Below are 27,518 nucleotides of genomic sequence, written 5' to 3' on the forward strand. Positions count from 1 at the left end.
TGCCAAACACCAGATCCTCCTACCACTACAGCCAAACCACACAGTAGTCCAAATTCTAAGCTGTCTATCACCAAAACCAGACTCCAGCAATCATACAATAAACCAAACTTTTTATTCTATCCCAATCCTACCAATCTCCATTTTTAGTACTGCCATCTCCCAAAACACCCCCCAAATTCTATAACTGCCGCTAAACTCCACAAGCTGTCCTCCAAACCATGGCTAAATCTGCCATACCAATTGCCAATCTGCTGTGTTGTCCATCGTGTTGCTGCACATCCTCCAAAAACAATTCTTCACCCGAGTCCTGGCAATTGATTGTCCCATCTCCAACCGCCCTTTCTTCTTAAGTTCTTGAATGTGTTGTTGCCTCCCAAATCCATGCAACTCCATGTTTGAATCTCTCCAATCAGACTTTCACCCCTGCCACAAGACTAAAATGGTCCTATTAAAGTAACCAGTGACAGCCTCTGTGGTGCACTATCTCTACTTGTCATTCTTGACCTTTCTACAGCCTTTAAACATTTCACCATACCATCCTCCTCTATAGCCTCCCTTATATTGTCCAGCTCAGTGGGGCTGCCTTGCTTGGTTGCACTCTTACCTATCCAATTGCAACAAGACCATCGCCATAAATGGCTTCCCTTCCCACCCTCACACCATAACCTCTGGAGTCCCCCAATGATCTATCCTTGGCCATTGCCTCTTCCTTATCTACATGCTGCCACCTGGAGACATCATCTAAAACATGGGGTCAGCTTACACCTGTATGCTGATAACACCCGGGTCTGCCTCTCCACCATCTCTCGATTCCTGCACTGCCTGTGTTGTCAGACTGCTTGTCCATCATCCAGTCTGGGATGAGCTGCAGTTTCTTCCAGTTAAACATTAGGAATACTAAAGCCAACATCTCAGTCCCCATGCAAACTCTTTTGCCACCAATTCCACCCTCCTCCTTGACCACTGTTTAAGGTTGAATGAGACTGTCGGAAACCTTGGTTTCCTGTTTGACCTTGAGCTGAGCCTTTGGACTCCACAACCTCTCCATCCAAAAAACAGGACACTTCTACTTGCATATCATCGCCCGTCAACACTACTGCCTCATCTGCCAAAACCCGCATCCATACCTTTAGGTGTCAGCTGTAGCTCAGTTGTAGCACTCTCACCTCTGAGTCAGAATGTCGTGAGTTCAAGTTGCAGGGATTTGGTCACAAAAATCTAGGCTGACACTCCAGTGCAATACTGAGGGAGTCGGAGGTGCCATTTATCAAATGAGACAATAAACTCCTCTGCCTTCTCAGGTGGACATAACAGATCCAATAGCTCTATTTGAAAGAAGAGAAGGTGAATATTCCCTGGTGTCCTGACCAACAATTATAGCTCAACCAACAGCAAATAAGATTGTCTGGTAATTGTCATATTGCTGTTTGTGGGACCTTGTAGAGGGCAAATTGACTGCCGCATATCCTACAACAGTGACTACATTTCAAAAGTACTTCTTGGCTGTTAGATGCTTTGAGACGTTCTGAGGTCATGAAAGGCACTATGTAAATGCAAATCCTTCTTGTTTCTTTCTTTCTCACCTCCAGACTTGACTATTCCAATGCTCTCCTGGTTAGCCTCCCATCTTCCATAAACATGAGCTCATTTAGAGCTCTGCTGCTTACATTGTAACTCATACCAAGTCTCAATCACCCATCACCCATTTAAGAACATAAGAAATAGGAACAGCAGTAAGCCATTCAGCGCTTCGAGTCTGTTCCACCATTCAATAAGATCATAGCTGATCTGCTACCTCAGTTACCAGTCGTGAATGGTGATGGACAATTAAACAACGAACTGGGGGAGAAGGCTCCACAAATATCCGCATCCTCAATGATGGGGGAGCCCAGCACGTCAGTACAAAAAGCAAGGCTGAAGCAATTGTAGCCATCTTTAACCAGAAGTGCTGGGTGGATGAACCATCTCGGCCTCAACCCGAGATCCTCAGCATCACGGATGCCAGTCTTCAGCCAATTCAATTCACTCTCCATAATATCAAGAAATGGCTGAAGTCACTGGATGCAGCAAAGACTATGGGCCCCGACAACATCCCGGCAGTAGTACTGAAGACTTGTGCTCCAGAACTAGTTGTGCCCCTAGCCAAGCTCTTCCAATACAGCTACAACTGGCATCTACCCAACAATATGGAAAATTGCCCAGGTATGTCCTGTCCACAAAAAGCAGGACAAATCCAATCCAGCCAATTACTGCTCCATCAGTCTACCCTTGATCATCAGCAAAATGATGGATGGCATCATTGACAGTGCTAACAAGTGGCACTTACAAAGCAATAACCTGTTTACCAATGCTTAGTTTGGGTTCTACCAGGGCCAGTCGGCTCCAGACCTCATTACAGCCTGGTCCAAACATGGACAGAAGAGTTGAATTCAAGAGGTGAGATGAGAGTGACTGCCCTTGACATCAAGGCAGCATTTGACCGGGTGTGGCATCAAGGATCATTAGCACAATTGATATCAATGTGAATTGATGGGAAAACTCTCCACTGGTCGGAGTTGTACCGAGCACAAAGGAAAATGGTCATGGTTGTTGAAGGCCAAACATCTCAGCCCCAGAACATTACTGCAGGAGTTCCTCAAGATAGTATCCTAGGCCTAACCATCTTCAGCAGCTTGACCTTCTCTTCATCAAAAGGTCAGAATTGGGGATGCTTGCTAATGATTGCACAGTGTTCCGAACCATTTGCGATTCCTTATACTGAAGCAGTTCGTGCCTTCATACAGCAAGACCTGGACAGCATTCAGGCTTGGGCTGATAAGGGGCAAGTAATATTCGCACCACACAAGTGCCAGGCAATAACCATCTCCAACAAGGGAGAATCTAACCATCCCCCCATGACATTCAACAGCATTACCATCACTAAATCCCCCACCATCAACATCCTGTGGGTTACCATTGACCAGAAACTTAACTGGACCAGCCATATAAATACTGTGGCTACAAGAGCAGGTCAGAGGCTGGGAATTCTGCAGTGAGTAACTCACCTCTTGACTCCCCAAAGCTTGTCCATCATCTACAAGGCACAAGTCAGGTGTGTGATGGAATACTCTCCACTTGCCTGGGTGAGTGCAGCTCCAACAACACTCAAGAAGCTTGACATCATCCAGGGCAATGCAGTCTATCTTGATCGGCACCCCATCAACCACCTTAAACATTCACTCCCTCCACCACCGCACAGTGGCAGCAGTGTGTACCATCTACAAGATGCACTGCAGCAACTCACCAAGGTGCCTTAGACAGCACCTTTCAAGCCCACGATCTCTACTACCTAGAAGGATAAGGGCAGCAGACATGGGGGAACACCACCACCTGCAGGTACCCCTCCAAACCACACACCAGCCTGACTTGGAACGATATCACTGTTCCTTCATCACTGGGTCAAAATCCTGGAACTCCCTCCCTAATAGCACTGTGGATGTACCTACACCAGATGGACTGGAGCGGTTCACGAAGGCGGCTCACCACTGCCTGCTCAAGGGCAATTAGGGATGGTCAACAAATGCTGGCCTTGCCAGCGCCGCTCACCTCCCATGAAAGAATAAAAAAAGCTACCCCTTCCCACCCACACTATTCCCATATTCCTTGATTCCCTTAGTATCCCACAAAATCACAGAATTGTTACAGTGCAGAAGCAGGCCATTCGGCCCATCTTGTCTGTACCAGCTCTCCGAATGAGCAATTCACCTAATGCTTTTCCCCCGCCTTCTCCCCGTAACCCTGCACATTCTTCCTTCTCAGATAAGTCTAATTCCCTTTTGAATGGCAATATCTATCAATCTCTGACTTGAATATACTTAACAATTGAATATCCACAGCTCTTTGGGGTACAGAATACCAAAGGTCACAACACCTTGAATGAAGAAATTACTTCTAATCTCAGCCCTAAATGGCTGAACCCTAGTTCTGGACTCCTCAGCTACGGGAAACATCCTCTCAGCATCTACCCGATTAGGTCCCTTAAGAATTTTATATGTTTCAATGAGATTACCTCTCATTCTTCTAATCTCGAGGCAAAATAGGCTGAGTTTACTCCATATGTCCTCATAAGGCAATCCCCTCATCAACTTTTGTTTCACTCACTCTAAGGTAGGTATATCTTTCCTTACGTAAGGAGACTAAAACTATACACAGTACTCCAGATGTAGTTTCACCAAGACACTGTATAATTACATGTAAGACTTCTTTACTCTTGTACTCTAATTCCTTTGTAATAATACCTAACATACCATTTGCTTTCCTAATTGCTTGCTGTACCTGCATGTTAATTTTCTGTGATTTGTGTAGAAGGACACCCAGATCCCTCTCACCATTTAAAAATATTCTGCTTTTTTATTTCTCCAACCAAAATGTACAACTTCACATTGCTCCACATTATATTTCATGTGCCACATTATTTCCCACTTAGTTAACCTATCTAAATCTTTTTGCAGCCTTTTTGCACTCTCCACACAGCTTACTTTCCCATCTAACTTTGTACTGTCAGCAAACTTGGATACATTACACTCCATCCCCTTATCTAAATTATTGATATATAATTGTAATAGCTGAGACCCCAGTACTGATCCTTGCAGTTTCCCACTCGTTCCAGCCTGCCAACACGAAAATGACCCCGTTAGTCCTACTCTCTGTTTTCTGTCTGTTAACTGAACTTCATCCTAGTATATTAGCCCCAGTTCCATGAAGCCTAATTTTGTGTACTAACCTCTAGGGTATCATCACATTGAATTCTTTTTGAAAATCCAAGTATATTACATCCACGGGTTCCCCCTTAACCACCCTGCAGGTTACACCCTCAAAGAACTCTAACAGATTTGTCAAACATGATTTCCTTTTCAATAATCCATGTTGACTCTGCCCTATTATTATGATTATCTAATTGCTCTATTATCATGCCCCTAAAAATAGATTTTAGCATTTTCCCTATGACTGATGGCAGACTAATTGCCTATAATTCCCTGTTTTCTCTCTCCCTCCTTTCTTGAATAGTGAGTCACGTTTGCTACATTTCAATCCAACAGGGACTGTTTTAGCATCTAGGGACTTGTGGAAGATCAAAACCATTGCAACCACTATCTCTGTAGCACCTCTTTTAAAACTCTAGGGTGTAAACCTTCAGGTCTAGGGTACATGTTAGCTTTTAGTCTCATTAATTTCTGCAGTACTATTTCTTTACTAATACTATATCCTTAAATTCCTCATTTTCACTAGACCCTTGATTCTCCACTACCTCCGGAATGTTTTGTGAGTCTTCCACTGTGAAGATAGAATCAAAGTATTTGTTTAATGTCTCTGCCATTTCCTTATTCCCCATTATAATTTCTTCTATCTACACCTCTAAGGGATCCACATTTACCCTTGCTAATCTCTTCCTTTTTACATAAATGTGGAAGCTTTTACAATCTGTTTTTATGTCTCTAGCTAGTGGACTCTCATGTCCTAGCTTGTCTTTATCAATTTCTTGTCCATTCTTTGTTGAATTTAAAAATCCTCCCAATTCTGAGGATTCCTACTCTTTTTAGCCCATTATAAGCCTCTTCTTTTAATTTAATACTAATTCTCTTGTTAGCCATGATTGGATCACTTTACCCATGGAGTTTTTATTCCTTAAGGGAATGTATAATTATTGCAAATTCTGAATTATTTTTATATATGTTTGTCCTTACCTACCATCATATTTTCTAATCTATTTTCCCAATTTACCTTAGCCAAATCACCCCTTGTACCTACATAGTTTGCTTTGTTCAGATTAAACACCCTATTTTCAGACTTAACAAAATTACTCTCAAACTCAATATAAAATTCTCTCATATTATGATCACTCTTCACCAAAGGCTCCTTTACGACAGGGTTATTAATTAACCCTGTCTCACTGCACAATACTAGAGCTAAATTAGCCTGTTGCCTAGTTGGTTCCTTGATGTACTGATCTAGAAAACTATTTTGAATGCATTCCATGAAACTGGCCTCCACATTATTAATTGAAATTTGGTTTGCCCAATTTATATGAAGATTGATGTTCCCCATAATTGCTGTATTACATGTGTATATCTGCTTACTGGTGTACATTGGCTCCTGGTCCCCCAAAGCTTCAAATTTAAAATTCTCATCCTCATACTGAAATACCTTTGTGCTTCACCCCACCTTATCTCTGTAACCTCCTCCAGTCCTATAACCCTCCCAGAACTCTGCGTTCCTCCAACTCTGACTTCTTGTGCATCCCCCTTCATTTACCTCACCATTGGCAGTCATTCCTTCAATTTATTTATAGATACAGCACTGAAACAGGCCCTTCGGCCCACTGAGTCTGTGCCGACCAACAACCACCCATTTATACTAATCCTACATTAACCCCATATTCCCCACCATTCTCCTACCACCTACCTGCACTGGGGGCAATTTACAATGGCCAATTTACCTATCAACCTGCAAGTCTTTGGCTGTGGGAGGAAACCAGAGCACCCGGCGGAAACCCACGCAGACACAGGGAGAACTTGCAAACTTCGCACAGGCAGTACCCAGAACTGAACCCGGGTCGCTGGAGCTGTGAGGCTGCAGTGTTAACTACTGTGCCACTGTGCCGCCCCAATTGTCTAGATTCTATACTCAGGAATTCCCTGCCTAAACACTGCGTCTTCACCTCCCTCCCTGTCTTTAATAATCTCCTTAAAATGCAAATCTTTCAATAAGCCTTTGGTCAGCCTCCCTTATTTTGCTCTCAGATTATTATAGAATCATACAGAATGTGCTGACTCTTTGAAAGAGCTATCCAATTAGACCCACAATCCTGCTGTTACCACATAACCCTGCAAATATTTTGTTTTAAAGATTTCATTACTATTGAATCTGTGTCCACCACTCTTTTTTTATTTGTTCCTGGAATATGGGCATCGCTAGTTAGGCCAGCATTTATTGCCCATCCTTAATTGCCCTTGAGAAGGTGGTGAGCTGCATGTTGGGGAGGTACCACCCACAGTGGTGAGCTCCATGTTGGGGAGGTACCACCCACAGTGCTGTTCGGAAAGGAGTTCCAGGATTTTGACCCAGTGACAGTGAAGGAATAGCAATATAGTTCCAAGTCAGGATGGGGTGTAGCTTGGAGGGGTACTTGCAGGTAGTGGTGTTCCCATGCATTTGCTGCCCTTGTCCTTCCAGGTGATAGAGGTCGCAGGTTTGGGAGGTGCTGTCTAAGAAGCCTTGGTGTGTTGCTACAGTGCATCTTGTAGATGGTACACACTGCTGCAACTGTGCATCAGGGGTGGAGGGAGTGAATGTTTGTGGATGGGGTGCCAATCAAGCTAGCTGCTTTGTTCTGGATGGTGTCAAGCTTCTTGAGTGTTGTTGGAGCTGCACCCTTCCAGGCAAGTGAAGAGTATTCCATCACACTCCTGACTTGTGCCTTGTAGATGGTGGACAGGCTTTGGGAAGTCAGGTGAGTTACTCACCACAGAATTCCTAGCCTCTGACCTGCTCCTGTAGCCAAGGTATTTATATGGCTACTCCAGTTCAGTTTCTGGTCAATGGTAACCTCCAGGATGTTGATATTGGGGGATTCAGCAATCGTAATTCCATTGAATGTCAAGGGGACATGGTTAGATTCTCTCTTGTTTGAGATAGTCATTGCCTAGCACTTGTATGGTATGAATGTTACTTGCCACTTATCAGCCCAAGCTTGGATATTGTCCAGGTCTTGTTGCATTTCTACACGGACTGCTTCAGTATCTGAAGAGTCGCAAATGGTACTGAACATTGTGCAATCATCAGCGAACATCCCTACTTCTGACCTTATGATTGAAAGGTCATTGATGAAGCAGCTGAAGATGATTGGGCCTAGGACACTACCCTGAGGAACTCCTGCAGTGATGTCGTGCGACTGAGACGATTGACTTCCAACAACCACAACCATCTTCCTTTCCGCTAGGTACGCACCAAGCAGCAGAAAGTTTTCTCCCGAATCCCATTGACTCCAGTTTTGCTAGTGCTCCTTGATGCCATACTCGGTCAAATGCTGCCTTGATGTCAAGGGCTGTCACTCTCACCTCACCTCTGGAGTTCAGCTCTTTTGTCCATGTTTGAACCAAGGCTGTAATGAGGTCAGGAGCTGAGTGGCCCTGATGGAACCCAAACTGAGTGTCACTGTGCAGATTATCACTAAGCAAGTGCCACTTGATTGCACTGTCGACGACACCTTCCCTCACTTAACTGATGATCGAGACTGATGGGGTGGTAATTGGCCGGGTTGGATTTGTCCTGGTTTTTGTGAACAGGACATACCTCTTGTAAGCAATACTGTTACTGTGCCATGTCTGATAAATTCACGTCAGATTTCTGTCCACATTGGCTAAATTAAAATATGATTCTTTAAGATATACAAAAAAACTTCATAGTTCTATAATAGTATATTGATGCCCATTGTTACCTCGCCTGATGTTCACTGATTTATTCAAAAGTTTCAATTAAATATTTCCTGACAATTTAACAGAAGACTGTTGTTAAAAATCAGTCTATAGGAAAGGATACGTTAATCTGAGCCATGCTGTCAATCTTGTGAGAAACAAACTGGCCCCTTGAGCAAACTGTAATTCCAGCTCTGGACCAGTTTTACCTTTATTCATATTTATGAAGTCATTCAATACACGATGTCGGACAGCTTTGGTGCCCTGGTCCCACTCCTGTAGAAAACTCATAAGTCGAGAAATTTCCACTTCTTCTTTTGATGAAGCCATTTTCTGAATTTCATTAATGTCTAGTCAGCTAAGAAAATTTGTTTAATTTCAGTCCACACTTGAACTCAACACAAACTGCAGCTTTTAAACAAAGTTATTGAAAAATGTTATCTGTTTCTGCACAAATGTTAACCTTTCATTTTTTGCTAAAAAGCAACCAAACAAAAATCACTAAAATAATGACCACATTCCTGAAAAAATTAGTTCTTGGAATGGCCAAGTGCTTTCTTAACCACTCCATCTTATACATTTAAGACAGAATTAGAACAAACATGCCCCTCGTGTCTACCTTTGACAACTTTCTCCCTATACAAACCCTCTTTTCCAGATGTCCTGGTTATCCCTTCTGCTCTGTACCCAGAGCTTTGATCACTGAACTGAGCCTTACGTCATCAGATTTTTCAATTGCTTTATACAAGCACACATTGGGAGCTCAGTACTACTTCTGGATGTGTTTTTATCCATCAGTGCACTGGCACATGCATGATGGCAATGTTTCCTAGATTCAGTTCATGCATGGTACATTAAAAATAGGGAAGAAAAAAAGAAAATCAACAAGACTTGATGGGAGTATGCAGAAGGAATAAGAGGTTCCTACCCTGAGTATGATACAGCAGCAGCTCCCTTCAACTTGATTTAACAAAGGTGGACTACATGAGGTAAATCACTGGCAGAGAAGTGGGAAGCATTCAAGGAGATGATGAGAGTTCAGAACAAATATATTAAGTATGTTCCTTCAAAGAAAAAGTGTGGGATTCCCCAAATCTAGAGCTCCCATGGATGTCAAGGTGCATACAGGGTAGGATAAGGCAAAAAAGGAAAGCTTATGTCAGGTACTGAGAGCTCAATACTGCCAAGAGGAGTATAGAAAGTGCAGGGGTGACATTAAAAAGGAAACTAGGAAAGCAAAGCGAGGGCATAAAATACATTGGCAAGTAAAATTAAGGAAAACCCAAAGATATTTTAGAAATACATAAAGAGCAAAAGGACTAGGGAAAGAGTACAGCCTATTAGAGAACAAAAAGGTAACCTGTGTATGGAGGTGGAAAGTGTGGGCATTGTTCTTAATTAGTACTTTTAGCTGCATTTTGAAAGCCCGCCGCCATAATAGGCGGCGTGCGAAAAACATGGCGCCCTGCACACACGGGGCGCACGTCGCAGAGTTGCCGCAATTCCAAATGCGGCGGCTCATTAGCATGGTCAGGGCGGGTGAGCAAGCTGTCCCCGGCAACAGTGTCCGGCGCCAAAGGGCAGGCACCTGAGCCGAGCCCTAAATGAGAAGTGAAATTTTTAAAGGGCCAGTTATTTTACATTTAATAAAAATGAATAGAAAATTCTTTCCATGCCCTCTCCCACTGCCCCCTCCAATGGCATTACATGTCACTCCTGCCCTTCCCCCCCCCTCCAGAATATATGACCTTCCCCCCCCAACAAAGTTCAGAATCTTTGTCCTTTACCCTCTTCCCATAACCCCCCCCACTAATCTAAAGAGTTTGACCCCGCTCACCCCCCCTCCCGCACTGAGAAAAGTACCTCCTCCCCCCTCCCCACAGGAGTCACGCCTTGTTTTCCCGAATGGGGATTCCAAAGCGCGGCATTGCCGGCCGCCCAAGTGATGATCGGTGTGGCAAATAAGGAGGCGATGGGACCTTCATTAATTCATATAGGTTAATTTATTTAAATATGGAAATCGTGGTCCTGTTGCCGAGCGGCGGGGGGCCCGCCTCCGTTGAGATTGGGATGAGGCCTGTCGGGGTTGGTGGCGGGGCTCATCTGTTGCGATCTTCTTGCCATTTCCCCCCCTCCGCCACCATTCCCGCCATCGGAGACCCTATAAAATCCAGCCCTTTGTGTCAGTCTTCACAAAACAGGAGTATATTGCTGACATTGTAGTTAAAGAAGACTGTGAAATGGATGGGATAAACATAACGATAAGGGCAATATGAAGGGATTTAGCATCTTTGTAAGTAGATAAATCTCCAAGCCCAGATGAAATGTATCTCAGAATGTTAAGAGAAACAAGGGAGGAAATAGTAAAGGCTCTCATCATCATTTTCCAATCCTCTGGCTACAGGTGTGATGCCAGAGGACTGGAAGACTTCTAACCTTATGACATAGTTGAAAAAGGGAAAAAGGGATAAGCCGAGTAATTACAGGCCAGTCAGCCTAACTTCGGTGGTGGGTGAAATATTGGAATAAATTCTGAGGGACAGTATTATTCGTCATTCAGAAAGGCACAGAGTGATCAAGGGCAGCCAGCATGGATTTGTTAAGGGAAGATCATGTCTGATTAACTTGACTGAATTTTTTGAGGAGATGAAAAGGGTTGATGAGGAGAGCGCATTTGATGTAGTCTACATGGATTTTAGCAAGGCTTTTGACAAGGCCACACCTGCCAGACTGGTCAGAAAAGTAAAAGTCCATGGGATTCAAGGGAAAGTGGCAAGTTAGATACAAAATTGGCTCAGTGGCAGGAAGAAGAGGGTACGGTCGACGGGTGCTTTTGTAACTGGAAGACTGTTTCCAGGGATTAGTACAAAGTCCCTACCTTTTCATGATATATATTAATAATTTAGACTTAAATGCTGGGAGCATGATTAAGAAGTTTGCAGATGATATAAAATTTGTTGCGTGCATGATAATCAGGTAGGCAGAAAAGTGGCAAATGTAATTCAATCCAGAGAGGTGTGAGCTAATGCATTTAGGGAGGGCAAACAAAGCAAGGGAACAAGATGGCAGATGGAATACAATGTAGAGAAGCGTGAAGTTATGCACTTTGTGCGTAAGAATAGAAAAGCAGAATATTTTTTAAAAAGTGTGCAAATTCGAAGTGTTGATGTTCAAAGAGACTTGGGTGTGCTTGTACAAGGAACAAAGAAAGTCAACACACAGGTATATCAAGCAATTTGGAAGGCAAATAGCATGCTGCCCTTTATGCAAGGGGATTGGAGTACAGGAATAAGGAAGTATTACTACAATCATACAGGGTTTTGGTGAGATCACATCTGGAGTACTGTGTGCAGGTTTGGTCTCCACATTGCGCTAGCAATGCTTTTCAAAAATTCCTTAGATTCAGGAATGGTCCCATCAGATTAGAAATTGGCAAATGTTACATCACTTTTCAAGAAACGTTACACTAGATTGGTTCCCGGGATGAGGGAGTTGTCCTACGATGAGGGGCTAAGTAAATTGGGCCTGTATTTTCTGGAGTTTCGAAGAATGAGAGGTGATCTAATTGAAACACACAAGATTCCAAACAGGTTAGATAGGGTATACACTGAGAGATTATTTCCGCTGGTCGGGGAATCTAAAACATGGGGACACAGTCTCAGGATAAGGGGACGATCATTTAGGACTGAGATGAGGAGAAATTACTTCACTCAAAGGGTTGTGAATCTTTGGAACTCTGGACCCCAGAGGGTTGTGGATGCTCCATCGTTTAATACATTTAAGGCAGGGAGACACAGATTTTTGGTCTCCTAGGGAATCAAGCAGTATGGTGAGTGGGCACAAAAATGGAGTTGAATCCCAAGATTAGTCATGATCGTTTTGAATGGCGGAGCAGGCTCAATGGGCCATATGGTCTTCTCCTGCTCCTATTTCTTGTGTCCTTGTGTTGTGTTCTGTACCTCAAATTGCTATGATTCTAAATCCATGCTCAACTGCCTTAATCATAGAATCATAGAAAGTTTAGGCCACAGAAAGAGGCCACTTGGCACATCTTTGTTAATTTTTTGTCTGTCTCTCTTTGTGTCTCTACTTTTGTAAAAGAAATTTGATCCCCAAATTAAGCCACGGGAGGCTCACTGGTACATACATAAACCCGTTTGTAGTCATCAATCTCTCTCTGGTCCAGAATATTGATTTCTGTAAAATGTCCTTGGCAACATATTCAGATATAATTTCAAATGATTTACTGTTTGTTATTTTGCTTGAATTTCATGAAACAATGTGAAGGAGAACTGTACTTGGTAAGTTAACTTATTTTTACTACCCATTTTATTATTTGAAAACGAAAAAAATCAACTTATTAGCTAGCACCATTTCTTGAACTGAATCAATCGGCATTGCCTCTAAAACTGACTGCCTAAAAGGATGGTGGAGGCAAAACCCCTCATTGTATTTCAAAAATACTTGGCTATGCAGTAGAAGAGCAGTAACCTGCAAGGCTATGGGCCAAGAGCTGGAAGGTGGGATTAGGTTGGGTAGCTCTTTTTTGGCCGGCAAGGACACGATGGGCCGAATGGCCACCTTCGGCGCCGTAACTCTACGATTCTATGACAGGCTTGGCCGATTCAAATAATGACTGTTTTTAATAAATAGCTAATTTATTTTACTGAACAAGTTATAATCTTATATTAAAAGTGACAACACTTTCGCACAACGCAACCTACCTTAGAAACGTACATCGAATCGAAGTTATTGCATAATTGGCGTTCCCCTTAGCCAATGGCTGCGTGACAATAGAGAGCGCGTGACCCTATCAGACCAATCAGCCGCGAAATGAGTGAAGGGGCGGGACCTTACTCCATCTCCTCAGTCTGAGATTGAACTTCCTGTTTGCAGTAGTTACTAAGGAAGTGAAAGGTCTGGACATGAGGTGCTTTCGGATTGGTTGCTTATTGATAACGGTATAAGCGGGAAAAGGAGCGATTAAACGATGGATGATAACGACCTGGAATATACCATCGTGTTCCCTGATCACAACGATTCAGGTGAAGGTTGTTCGCTGTTCCTATTTGCTGAAAGTCATTCTCTGGGTATCTTTGCACCTACCGTAGGCCAGGCGGGCTCTTCATGTGGTGACCTGCAGATGCATGAGAGTAGTTTCTGAGGCCCAGTTAGGCAGCCGTTGGAGATGATATCAAGCCATTATTTATTTATAGGTTCTAGAATGCATTAATGAGTTCAGCGAGCTAGACCGTTGTCGGGAAGTTGGAAGCCGAGTAGGTTCTGCGTGTTTATTCCAGACTTTTTGTTGAGAGATACAGCACTGAAACAGGCCCTTCGGCCCACCATCAACCACCCATTTATACTAATCCTACATTTATCCCATATTCCTACCACATTTCCACCTTCTCTCAATTCCCTTACCTATACTTCTTTTGGGCCTCCTTATCTCGAGAGACAATGGATACGCGCCTGGAGGTGGTCAGTGGTTTGTGAAGCAGCGCCTGGAGTGGCTATAAAGGCCAATTCTGGAGTGACAGGCTCTTCCACAGGTGCTGCAGAGAAATTTGTTTGTTGGGGCTGTTGCACAGTTGGCTCTCCCCTTGCGCCTCTGTCTTTTTTCCTGCCAACTACTAAGTCTCTTCGACTCGCCACAATTTAGCCCTGTCTTTATGGCTGCCCGCCAGCTCTGGCGAATGCTGGCAACTGACTCCCACGACTTGTGATCAATGTCACACGATTTCATGTCGCGTTTGCAGACGTCTTTATAACGGAGACATGGACGGCCGGTGGGTCTGATACCAGTGGCGAGCTCGCTGTACAATGTGTCTTTGGGGATCCTGCCATCTTCCATGCGGCTCACATGGCCAAGCCATCTCAAGCGCCGCTGACTCAGTAGTGTGTATAAGCTGGGGGTGTTGGCCGCTTCAAGGACTTCTGTGTTGGAGATATAGTCCTGCCACCTGATGCCAAGTATTCTCCGAAGGCAGCGAAGATGGAATGAATTGAGACGTCGCTCTTGGCTGGCATACGTTGTCCAGGCCTCGCTGCCGTAGAGCAAGGTACTGAGGACACAGGCCTGATACACTCGGACTTTTGTGTTCCGTGTCAGTGCGCCATTTTCCCACACTCTCTTGGCCAGTCTGGACATAGCAGTGGAAGCCTTACCCATGCGCTTGTTGATTTCTGCATCTAGAGACAGGTTACTGGTGATAGTTGAGCCTAGGTAGGTGAACTCTTGAACCACTTCCAGAGCGTGGTCGCCAATATTGATGGATGGAGCATTTCTGACATCCTGCCCCATGATGTTCGTTTTCTTGAGGCTGATGGTTAGGCCAAATTCATTGCAGGCAGACGCAAACCTGTCGATGAGACTCTGCAGGCATTCTTCAGTGTGAGATGTTAAAGCAGCATCGTCAGCAAAGAGGAGTTCTCTGATGAGGACTTTCCGTACTTTGGACTTCGCTCTTAGACGGGCAAGGTTGAACAACCTGCCCCCTGATCTTGTGTGGAGGAAAATTCCTTCTTCAGAGGATTTGAACGCATGTGAAAGCAGCAGGGAGAAGAAAATCCCAAAAAGTGTGGGTGCGAGAACACAGCCCTGTTTCACACCACTCAGGATAGGAAAGGGCTCTGATGAGGAGCCACCATGTTGAATTGTGCCTTTCATATTGTCATGGAATGAGGTGATGATACTTAGTAGCTTTGGTGGACATCCGATCTTTTCTAGTAGTCTGAAGAGACCACGTCTGCTGACGAGGTCAAAGGCTTTGGTGAGATCAATGAAAGCAATGTAGAGGGGCATCTGTTGTTCACGGCATTTCTCCTGTATCTGACGAAGGGAGAACAGCATGTCAATAGTCGATCTCTCTGCACGAAAGCCACACTGTGCCTCAGGGTAGACGCGCTCGGCCAGCTTCTGGAGCCTGTTCAGAGCGACTCGAGCAAAGACTTTCCCCACTATGCTGAGCAGGGAGATTCCACGGTAGTTGTTGCAGTCACCGCGGTCACCTTTGTTTTTATAGAGGGTGATGATGTTGGCATCGCGCATGTCCTGGGGTACTGCTCCCTCGTCCCAGCACAGGCATAGCAGTTCATGTAGTGCTGAGAGTATAGCAGGCTTGGCACTCTTGATTATTTCAGGGGTAATGCTGTCCTTCCCAGGGGCTTTTCCGCTGGCTAGGGAATCAATGGCATCACTGAGTTCCGATTTGGTTGGCTGTATGTCCAGCTCATCCATGACTGGTAGAGGCTGGGCTGCATTGAGGGCAGTCTCAGTGACAGCATTCTCCCTGGAGTACAGTTCTAGGTAGTGCTCAACCCAGCGGTCCATCTGTTTGCGTTGGTCAGTGATTATGTCCCCCGATTTAGATTTGAGGGGGGTGATCTTCTTGATGGTTGGCCCAAGAGCTCTCTTCATGCCATCATACATTCCTCTGATGTTTCCGGTGTCTGAGGCCAGCTGAATATGACTGCATAGGTGTTGCCAGTAGTCGTTTGCGCAACGCCTAGCTGTTCTTTGTGCAGTACTTCTGGCTGCTTTAAGTGCTGCGGATGTTAAATCGCTGGGGGCTTTCTTGTAGTTCAAAAGTGCAATGCGCTTAGCGGCTATGACAGGTTCCAGCTCTTCATTATGAGATTGAAACCAGTCTGCATTTCCCTTCGCACTTTTGCCGTAGGTGGTCAAAGCTGACTCATAGATGGCGTCTCTGATGTGGGCCCACTTGGTCTCAGCATCCCCTGTGGGAGTGTTTTGAAGGGCTGTTACAAGTGAATTTAGAAATTTTTGTAACAGCTGTGGGTGAGAAATTCTGCTCGTGTTGATGCGCGGGTGGCCCTTCTGCTTGGAATGATGCAACTTCTTTGGTCTGAGTCTAACCTTGCTGCACACCAGGGAGTGGTCGGTGTCGCAGTCCGCACTGTGGAAGCTGCGTGTGATTTGAACACTGTTTAAGGCGGCTCGCCTTGTGACAATGAGGTCTAGCTGGTGCCAACGACGTGATCTTGGGTGCCTCCATGAAACCTGGTGACAGGGTTTAGTGTGAAAGAACGAGTTGGTGATGCAGAGGTTATGATAGGTACACAACTCAAGCAGTCTCTGCCCGTTCTCATTCATCCTTCCAACGCCATAGCGCCCAAGGCAGGAGGGCCATGAGTCATGGTCGGCCCCAACCCTGGCATTAAAGTCCCCCAGCAGGAATAGGTGTTCGGTGTTGGGGATGCTGCTATTGATGTTATGGAGTTGTTCATAGAACTGGTCTTTAGCTTCAGGTGCGGAACAGAGTGTTGGAGCATAGATGCTGAGTAGGTGTACTGGACCAGAGGTGGTGAGCAGTCTGGGGGCAATTTATAATGGCCAATTTACCTAGCAAGTCTTTGGCTGTGGGAGGAAACTAGAGCACCTGGTGAAAACCCACGCGGTCATAGGGAGAACTTGCAAACTCTGCACAGGCAGTATCCAGAATTGAACCCGGGTCGCTGGAGCTGTGAGGCTGTGGTGCCAGCCACTGTGCCGCCCAGTTGATTTGTTGGAAGTGATAGTATTGATTTTTGCTGAGTACAGTTATTGCTTTCCATTTATTTGTGTGGCACCTCATATTGAGGTTGTTCCCTTCGTCCAAAACCGAACAGCGGTCGCACAAAGTTGAATTATGATGCTGTACAACTTGAGTGAGGGCCCTACTCACCTCTAAAATCAGTTTCAAACACTATATTGTATTTGGTAAATGACTTTTTTTAACTTAAATAATATCAAATGTGATGATACAATTTTACATAGTGCAACCTACTTGGAAAAAAATACAGACAAATAGGCAAAACTACGTAATTGGTGTTACAGTTAGTCAATTGCTCCATTACAATACAGGCCGTAAAACACCACTTATTGCAGTCACGGGAAAAGGTGCAGTACAGTTTTGTGCGTATCTGGTACACAACTGGTTTTGCCATCCATTACCAGATCAGGCTGCACCACATCATGCACTATTCGAGCTCAGTCTCCTGTGCCAAAGGCACTGATCACTCAATGATCATCCTGGAAAGCAAAACGAACTTCATTTTTCACTAACAATTATCTTAAACCTCTCACCCATGTCCCCTTCTCCCTTGCTTTCAACTATAAGTGCCAGGAGCTCATTATTACTTTTCTTAATGAGTATTGCCACTGTCCTCACCAATCTTCATTTGGCTTCCCAGCACTTCTGCATGTCAATCTTAAAATCCCCATCCTTATTTTCGAATCCCTCCATGACTCCATTAGGAACATAGGAGCAGGAGTAGGCCATTCAGCCTGCCCCGCCATTCAATATGATCATGGCTGATCATCACTTCAATGCCTTTTTCTCACAGTATCCCCATATCCCTTTATGTCATTTGTATTTAGAAATCTGTCAATCTCTGCTTTAAACATACTCAATGACTGTGCTTCCACAGCCCTCTGGGGTAGAGAATTCAAAAGATTCATAACTCTCTGAGTAAAGAAATTTCTCCTCGTCTCTGTCCTAAGTGGCTTCCCCCTTATTTTGAAATTGAGTCCCCTGGTTCGAGACTCCCCAACCAGGGGAAACATCTTAGCTGCATCTACCCTGTCCATCCTTTTCAGTATTTTGTAGGTTTCAATGAGATCACCTCTCATTCATTGAAACTCTGGCGAATATAGACCCAATTTCCTCAGTCTTTTTTCATAGGGCAGTCCTGCCATCCCAGGAACAAGTCTGTTAAATCTTCATTGCATTCCCTCTATGGCAGTAATATCCTTCCTAAGGTAAGGGGACCAAAACACACTACTCCAAGTGTGGTCTTATTAAGGTTCTATACAATTGAAGCAAGACTTCACTACTCCTGTACTCAAATCCTCTTGCGATAAAGGCTAACATACCATTAGCCTTTCTAATTGCTTGCTGCACCTTCATGTTAGCTTTCAATGACTTATTGACAAGGATACACAGGTCCCTTTGTACATTTACACTTTCTAATCTCTTACCATTTAAGAAATACTCTGCACATCTATTCCTCATACCAAAGTGGATAACCTCATATTTTTCCACATTATATTCCACCTGCCAAGTTCTTGTCCACTCACTAAGTCTGTCAAAATCCGAAAAGAAAAGTGTTAGTGGTAGGGGATTCCATAATTAGGGGTACAGATAGCATCCTTTGTAAGCAGGACCGAGAGTCCCGCATGGTGTGTTGCCTACCCGGTGCTAGGGTGAGGGACATCTCTAACCGGCTTGAAAAGATATTGGAGAGGGAGGGGGAAGGATCCAGTTTTTGTGGTCCACGTTGGGACAAACAACATAGGCAAGACTAGACAAGAGGACCTGTTTGGGGATTATCAGGAACTAGGAACAAAATTTTAAAAACAGGTCCTCAAGGGTTATAATCTCTGGATTATTACCCGAACCATGTGCAAATTGGCATAGGGATGAGAAAATTGGGGAAGTAAACACGTGGCTAAAGGAGTGGTGTGGGAAAGAGTGGTTCCGTTTCATGGGGCACTGGCATCAGTATTGGGACAGGAGGGAACTGTACGGTTGGGACGGGCTCCACCTGAACCAATCTGGAACCAGTGTCCAAGCGGAAAGGATAAATAGGGTGGTCACAAGGACTTTAAACTAGTAAATGGAGGTGGGGGGGGGGAGGGGGAGGCCTCAGGGGAAGTCAATATAGTTTCAAAAACAAGTAACAGGGCAGAGAGTAAAGAAACAGTCAGGAACCCTACTTCAGGAACTGCAGGTAATGACAAAACTGCACGAAGTATACTGGTTAAACCAGAAGAGAGAAATAATAAACAGGCGAATAAAGCATCTGAGGGACAGGTTAGGGGGTATAGCCCAAATAAGAGTTCTATATACAAATGCACAGAGTGTAAGGAATAAACTCGATGAGCCGCAGGCGCAAATTCAAATGGAAGATTATGGCGTGGTGGCCATTGGGGAGACGTGACTGCAGGATGGTCGGGACTGGGAACTAAATATACCTGGTTATAAAGTTTACAGGAGGGACAGGGAAAATGGCAGAGGGGGTGGAGTAGCCTTACTGATTAGAAATAATATCACCTCATTGGTGAGGGAGGATATAATGAGAGTAAAGCATCCAGTGGAGACCTTATGGGTCGAACTGAGGAACAGAAAAGGATCTAAATCTGCAAGAGATGTTGTGTATAGATACCCTGGTAGCAGTTCTGAAGTGTTAGATTGTATAAATGCACAAATTAGGCAAGTGTGTAACAAAGGCAGAGTAGTATTAATGGGGGATTTTAACTTACACATAGATTGGGAGAGGCAGACTGTCACCTGTCAGAAAGGTAGTGAATTTCTGGAATGTGTCCGGGATAGTTTCCTACAGCAATATGTCCTAGATGTAACAAGGGGACAGGCAATATTAGATTTAGTTATGAGTAATGAGCCAAATTTAATTAGTAGCCTAACTGTGCGTGAACATTTATCAAATAATGATCACAACATGATCAAATTCAAGGTAGCGTTTGAAAGTGAAAAGCACAAATCAGCTACTAGAATTTTAGACTTGGGTAAGGCTGACTTTAACGAGATGAGACAGAGACTGTTCACGGTGAACTGGGAAGATCTGTTAATGCGTCAAATGACTGAAGAACAGTGGAGAATATTTAAAGAAACATTTAACGAAATACAGAGCGAGTATATACCCCTGAGAGGAAAAAGCTCCACTTAACAGAAAAAACAGCCATGGACAACGAAAGAGATTAGGGATAGCATAAAACTAAAAGAAAGGGCTTACAAAAATGCAAAACGCATCACAGATCCAGCCGAATGGGATAGATACAAAGACCAACAAAGGGTCACAAAGCAGCTTATAAGAGCTACTAAAAGGGATTATGAAAGGAAACTTGCAAGGGACATCAAAATCAATAAGAAGAAATTTTATAGTTACATAAAGGGAAAGCGGGTGGTCAAGAGCAATGTAGGCTCACTAAAAGCTGAGGATGGAGATATTGTCATTGATAATGGGGAAATGGCAGACATGTTGAACAATTACTTTGCCTCAATATTTACAGTTGAAAAAGAGGTAACTTGCCGGAAGTCCTGAAAAAAATTAATAGCCGATAGGGGACAGTGACTTAATACAATTAATGTATGTAAAACATCAGTAACAAGGAAATTAATGGAACTAAAGAATGAGAAATCCCCAGGACCTGACGGTTTCCATCTGAGGATGTTAAAGGAAGTAGGGGAGCACATTATAGATGCATAGTCTTTCAGAGTTCCCTAGATTCAGGAGTGGTCCCTCTGGATTGGAAAGTTGCATATGTCACTCCACTTTTTAAGAAGGGTGAAAGGAGGAACCAAGGAAATTACAGACCAGTTGCCTGACATCTGTGGTGGGCAAGTTGCTGGAGTCTATAATCAAGGATAGGGTGACTAAACACCTAGAAAAATTACAGTTAATCAGGGACAGCCAGCATGGATTCATGACGGGAAGGTCATGCCTGACAAATCTCATTGAAATTTTTGAAGAGGTGACTAAGGTAGTGGACAGGGGAATGTCTATGCATGTTATTTATATGGACTTCCAGAGGGCATTTGATAAAGCCCCACATAAGAGACTGTTAACTAAGGTAGAAGGTTAACTAAGTTAACTGAGCCAATGGAGTTGAGGGCAAATTATTGAAATGGTTAGGAAGTTGGTTGAGTGGTAGGCGACAGAGAGTGGGGATAATGGGTTGGCAGGATGTGACTAGTGGTGTCCCACGGGGATCTGTGTTGGGGCCTCAATTATTCATTAATGACTTGGATGATGGCATAGTAAGTCATATATCCAAATTTGCTGATGATACAAAGTTAGGCGGCATTGTAGACAGTCTAGATGATAGCATAAGATTGCTAGGAGATATTGACAGACTAGGTGAATGGGCAAAACTGTGGCAGATGGATTTCAATGTGGGCAAGTGTGATGTTATCCATTTTGGACCAACAAAGGATAGAGCAGGGTACTTTCTAAATGGGAAGAGGTTAAGTACAGTGGATGTCCAAAGAGATCTTTAAAATGCCACGAGCAAGTGCAGCAAATAATCGAAAAGGCTAATGGAATGCTGGCCTTTATATCTAGAGGATTGGAGTGTAAAGACACAGAGGTTATGCTGCAGCTGTACAAAACCCTGGTTAGCCCCCACTTGGAGTACTGTGAGCAGTTCTGGGCACCACACCTTAGGAAGGATATATTGGCCTTGGAGGGAGTGCAACGTCGGTTTACAAGAATGATACCTGGACTACAGGGGTTAAGTTACGAGGAGGGATTACACAAATTAGGCCTGTTTTTGCTAGAATTTAGAAGGTTAAGGGGTGATCTGATCGAAGTCTTCAAGATATTAACAGGAAAAGACAGGCTTGATAGAGATAAACTATTTCCACTGGTTGGAGATTCTAAAACTAGGGGGCATAGTCTAAAAATTAGGGCCAGACCATTCAGGAGAGATGTTAGGAAGCACTTCTTCACGCAGAGGTTTGGAACTCTGTTCCACAAACAGCAGTTGACGCTCGAACAGTTGTTAATTTTAAATCTGAGATAGATTTTTGTTAAGCAAAGATAGTAAGGGATATGGAGTTAGGCCGCGGATTAGCCATGATCTCATTGAATGGCGGGACAGGCTCGAGGGGCTGAATGGCCTACTCCTGGTCCTATGTTCCTATATTCTACTCTCCCTTTCTTTATCAGTTTCTTGGCCCTCCTTTGCTGTATCCTAAAATCCTCCCAATCCTCAGGTTTACTACTATTTCTGGCAACTTTATAGGCCTTTTCTTTTAATCTTATACAATCCTTAACTTCCTTTGTTATCCACAGTTGACTGCCTTTACTTTTGGGGTTTTTGTGCCTTGAAGGAATGTATAATTGCTGTAAACTATGTAATATTTCTTTAAAGACTATCCATTGCCTATGTACTGTCATACCTTTTAATGTATTTTCCCAATCCACCTCAGCCAATTTGTCCCTCATACCTTCATAATTTCCTTTGTTCAAATTTAACAACCTGGCTTCAGATTGAACCACCTCGCTTTCAAACTTAATGTAAAATTCTATCATATGATGATCACTCATCCCTAAAGGTTCTTTTACAAGATTATTAATTAGCCCTTTCTCATAACATAAAAATAGATCTAAAACAGCCTGTTCTGTCGTCAGTTCCTCAACATACTGCTCTAGAAAACCATCCCTAACACACTTCAGAAACTTGTCCTCCACAGCATTAGTGCTCATTAGGTTTACCCATTCTACAATATTTCAGGAATCTGTTAAAGCCCTCTGTCCTACCACAACTCTGGCTCACTATTTGTCCCCAATCCACCATAATCCTTAGCCTCTGTGTCCCTTCATTCAGGAGCTTTCTTCCTAAATGTTTCCTCCTCACCACCTCTTTCCCCACCTTCAAAAGTTTCTGAAAACTTGCCTCTAAGATTATGCCTTCAGTCACCTCCCAAAATTCTCTCTCACTTTCTCTCCTCCAATATTTGGGACATTTATTAAATGAAAGATGTTATGTTATGTGCAAGTTGTTACTTTGATGTTTCTTTACTGATGTTGAAAGTTCATTGTTTCTTATAGTATTACCATTTTGAAAGAGCTTGCAATTCTTTAGAGCTTTATTGTGTCATCAAGACAACTTCAGATCCAATTAATTACCTTGAAGTCATTGTTTTTCCAGCTCTTTTGAATAGTAAGTGTTTGCTAACTTCAACATGAATAGGCAGATGTGGTCACTTAAAAAAAAATGTCAATTATGAACAGAAACCATGGCTGATCAGTTTAATGTCACATCTGAAAAACAGCACCACTGACAATGTAGCCCTTCTTCAGTTTTGCATTAAGTATCAGCCTAGATTATGTGGTCAGGTCCGAGATTGGAGCTTGAACTCAACTTTTTGATTGAGAGGTGAAGTGTAGCTGACGCATATATAATAATACAGCCATATGAGGTGCAAGCCCATGAATTTAAGTGTTTCTAGGAAAGGGTCGAGGTATCAGACTAGATTTCTGTTCCTGATATGAAAGCAGAAAAGGCTGGAAACACTCAGAAGGTCAGACAGCATCTGTGGAGAGAGAAACAGTTTTAATGTTTCAGGTTGATGACCTTTCCTCACAAGTGGGAAAAGTTAGAGGTGTAATGGGTTTTTAAACAAGTACACAAGCAGAGAAAGGAGGGAAGGGAGGAGAGGCAAGAGCAGAGGGATCAGTGCGCGGGTGGAAATGACAGACGGCAGCAGTAGTTATGATCTGAAATTGTCCCCTCTGTACTCAGCTTCCTATGCTGTTCCAGTGAAACTCAACGCTAGCTCGAGGAGCAGTACCTCATCTTTCGACTCAACACTTAACACCCTTGTAGACTTAATATTGAGTTCAACAATTTCCGATTATAACCACGACTCTTATTTTTATTTCAGACAGCAGTTGCTGGAAATGATTCTGCTTTTGTCATTTTCAGCCCCTCCTGACCCATCTTTCTTTTGTTTCTTTTCTTGTCCCACTGCCACACTCTTTTGCCTTGCGCCATCATCCCTTTTGTCTTTTAATGTCTCCTGCCTTCCACCCTATCATAGACCTTCTCTTTGTTCTTTCCTAAATCTTCCAAAATTCTATCAATTCTGGAATGATTCCTGCAGATTGGAAGGTAGCAAATCTAGACCCACTACTTAAGAAAGGAGAGAGAGAGAGAAAACAGGGAATTACAGACCTGTTAGCCTGACATCAGTAGTAGTGAAAATGCTAGAATCTATTAAAAAGGATATGATAACAAGATACTTAGAAAATAATGATAGGATTGGGCAGAGTCAACATGGATCTATGAAAGGGAAATCATGTTTGGTAAACCTGTTGGAGTTTTTTGAGGATATAACTAGCAGAATAGATAAAGGGGAACCAGTAGATGTGGTTTATTTGGATCTTCAGAAGGCTTTCCATAAGGTCCCTCCCAAGTTAGTAAATAAAATTAGAGCACATGGGATTGGGGGTAATATACTAGCATGGATTGAGAATTGGTTAACGACAGAAAACAGAGATTAAGAATAAATGGGTCATTCTCAGGTTGTCAGGATATACTGCAAGGATCAGTGCTTGGGCCCCAGCTATTCACAGTGGAATAGTGGTATTGCCATTGGACTAGTAAACCAGAGACCCAGGGTATTACTCTGGGGACATGGGTTTGAATCCCACCACAGCAGAAGGTGGAATTTGAATTCAATTAAAAAATCTGGAATTAAAAAGCTAGTCTAATGATAGCCACGAAACCAATGTCGATTGTTGGAGAAACCCATCTGGTTCACTAATGTCTTTGAGGGAAGGAAATCTGCTGTCCTTACCTGGTCTGGCCTACATGTGACTCCAGACCCACAGCAATGTGGTTGACTCTTGCATGCCCTCTGAAATGGCCTAGCAAGCCCCTCAGTTGTATCTAACTGCTACGAAGTCAATAAAAAGGAATGAAACCGGACGGACCACCCAGCATCGACCTAGGCACTGGAAACGACAACGGCAAACCCAGCCCTGTCGACCCTGCAAAGTCCTCCTTACTAACTTCTGGGGGCTTGTGCTAAAGTTGGGAGAGCTGTCCCACAGACTAGTCAAGAAACAGCCTGACATAGTCATACTCACGGAATCACTCAAGACACTGCCATCACTATCCACGGGTATGTCCTGTCCCACCGGCAGGACAGACCCACCAGAGGTGACGGCAGAGTGGTTTACAGTAGGGAGGGAGTTGCCCTGGGAATCCTCAACATCGACTCTGATGAAGTCTCATGGCATCAGCTCAAACATGGACAAGGAAACCTCCTGCTGATTACCACCTACCGCCCTCACTCAGCTGATGAGTCAGTACTCCTCCATGTTGAACACGACTTGGAGGAAGCACTGAGGATGGCAAGGGTGCAGAATGTACTCTGGGTGGGGAACTTCAATGTCCACCAAGAGTGGCTCGGTAGCACCACTACTGACCGAGCTGGCCGAGTTCTAAAGGACATATCTGGTAGACTGGGTCTGTGGCAGGTGGTGAGGGAAAAACATACTTGACTTGTCGTCACCAATCTGCCTGCCGCAGATGCATCTGTTCATGACAGTATTGGTAGAAGTGACCACCACACAGTCGTTGTGGCGATGAAGTCCCGCCTTCACATTGAGTATACTGTCCATCGTGTTGTGTGGCACTATCACCGTGCTAAATGGGATAGATTTCAAACAGATCTAGCAATACAAAACTGGGCATCCATGAGGCGCTGTGGGCCATCAGCAGCAGCAGAATTGTACTCAACCACAATCTGTGACCTCATGGCCCGTCATGTCCTCCACTCTACCATTACCATCAAGCCAGGAGACCAACCCTAGTTCAATGAAGAGTGCCAGAGAGCATGCCAGGAGTAGCACCAGGCATACCTCAAAATGAGGTATCAACCTGGTGAAGCTACAACAGAGGACGACTTGCATGCCAAACTGCATAAGCAACATGCGATTGAGAGAGCTAAGTGATCCCATAACCAATGGATCAGATCTAAGCTCTGTAGTCCTGCCACATCCAACCGTGAATGGTGGTGGATAATTAAACAACTAACTGGAGGAGGTGGCTCCACAAATATCCCCATCCTCAATGATGGGGGAGCCCAGCACATCAGTGCAAAAGATTAGCAGAAGCATTTGCAACAATCTTCAGCCAGAAGTGCCGAATTGATGATCCATCTCGGCCTCCTCCTGAAGTCGCCAGCATCACAGATGCCAGACTTCAGCCAATTCGATTCACTCCACATGTTATCAAGAAACGAACGGAAGACACTGGATACTGCAAAGGCTATGGGCCCTGACAATATTCAGGCAATAGTACTGAAGACCTATGCTCCAGAACTTGCCGCGCCCCTAGTCAAGCTGTTCCAGTACAGCTACAACACTGGCATCTACCCGGCAATGTGGAAAATTGCCCAGGTATGTCCTGTACACAAAAAGCAGGACAAGTCCAACTCGGCCAATTACCACCCCAATCATCAGTAAAGTGATGGAAGGCATCATCAACAGTGCCATCAAGCAGCACTTGCTTAAAAATAACCTGTTCAGTGATGCTCAGTTTGGGTTCCGTCGGGGCCACTCAGCTCTTGACCTCATTACAGCCTTGGTTCAAACATGGATAAAAGAGCTGAACTTGAGGTGAGGTGAGAGTGACTGCCCTTGACGTCAAGGCAGCATTTGACCGAGTATGGCTCAAGGAGCCCGAGCAAAACTGAAGTCAATGGGAATCAGGGAGAAAACTCTCCGCTGGTTGGAGTCATGCCTAGCGCAAAGGAAGATGGTTGTGGTTGTTGGAGGTCAATCATCTGAGCTCCAGGACATCACTGCAGGAGTTCCTCAGGGTTGTGTCCTAGGCCCAACCATCTTCAGCTGCTTCATCAATGGCCTTCCTTCAATCATTAGGTCAGATGTTGGGTTGTTCGCTGATGATTGCACAATGTTCAGCACCATTTGCGATTCCTCAGATGCTGAAGCAGTCCATGGAGAAATGCAGCAAGACCTGGACAATATCCAGGCTTGGGCTGATAAGTGGCAAGTAACATTCGCGCCACACAAGTGCCAGGCAATGACCATCTCCAACAAGAGAGAATCTAACCATCTCCCCTTGACATTCAATGGCATTACCATCGCTGAATCCCCCACTATCAACATCCTAGGGGCTACCATTGACCAGAAACTGAACTGGAGTAGCCATATAAATACCGTGGCTACAAGAGCAGGTCAGAGGCTAGGAATCCTGTGGCAAGTAACTCACCTCCTGACTCCCCAAAGCCTGTCCACCTTCTGCAAAGCACAAGTCAGGAGTGTGATGGAATACTCTCCACTTGCCTGGATGGGTGCAGCTCCAACAACACTCAAGAAACTCGACACCATCCAGGACAAAGCAGCCTGCTTGACTGGCACCCCATCAACAAACATTCACTCCCTCTACCACCGACGCACAGTGGCTGCAGTGTGTACCATCTACAAGATGCACTGCAGCAACGCACCAAGGCTCGTTAGACAGCACCTTCCAAACTCGCGACTTCTACCAACTAGAAGGAAAAG

General features: G+C 44.2%; 2 protein-coding genes across 9 annotated transcripts in view; one reads left to right on the forward strand and one right to left on the reverse strand.

Annotated features, from left to right (window-relative positions):
* armh1 (armadillo like helical domain containing 1) overlaps window positions 1-27,518 on the reverse strand; it is a 75,733-nt gene that overhangs the window by 43,370 nt on the left and 4,845 nt on the right. For 5 of the 6 annotated variants that reach the window (XM_068037116.1, XM_068037114.1, XM_068037113.1 and 2 more), the window contains exons 1-2: window positions 13,178-13,223; window positions 8,578-8,811 (exon numbers count right to left, since the gene is read on the reverse strand). The exons of the other annotated variant lie outside the window; for it this stretch is intronic. In XM_068037116.1, the coding sequence (XP_067893217.1) occupies window positions 8,578-8,783 (206 nt within the window). In that variant the 5' untranslated portion in view covers window positions 8,784-8,811; window positions 13,178-13,223. Of the gene's footprint in view, window positions 1-8,577; window positions 8,812-13,177; window positions 13,224-27,518 lie in introns of those variants that run through there. 6 annotated transcript variants of the gene reach the window in all.
* tmem53 (transmembrane protein 53) overlaps window positions 13,363-27,518 on the forward strand; it is a 34,574-nt gene continuing 20,418 nt past the window's right edge. For 2 of the 3 annotated variants that reach the window (XM_068037121.1, XM_068037122.1), the window contains exon 1: window positions 13,363-13,498. In XM_068037121.1, the coding sequence (XP_067893222.1) occupies window positions 13,444-13,498 (55 nt within the window). In that variant the 5' untranslated portion in view covers window positions 13,363-13,443. Of the gene's footprint in view, window positions 13,505-27,518 lie in introns of all 3 variants that reach the window. The other variant, XM_068037120.1, reaches the window with a different exon arrangement.

This window comes from Heterodontus francisci, chromosome 8 (assembly GCF_036365525.1).
Source record: "Heterodontus francisci isolate sHetFra1 chromosome 8, sHetFra1.hap1, whole genome shotgun sequence".
In the NCBI taxonomy this organism is placed as follows: domain Eukaryota; kingdom Metazoa; phylum Chordata; class Chondrichthyes; order Heterodontiformes; family Heterodontidae; genus Heterodontus; species Heterodontus francisci.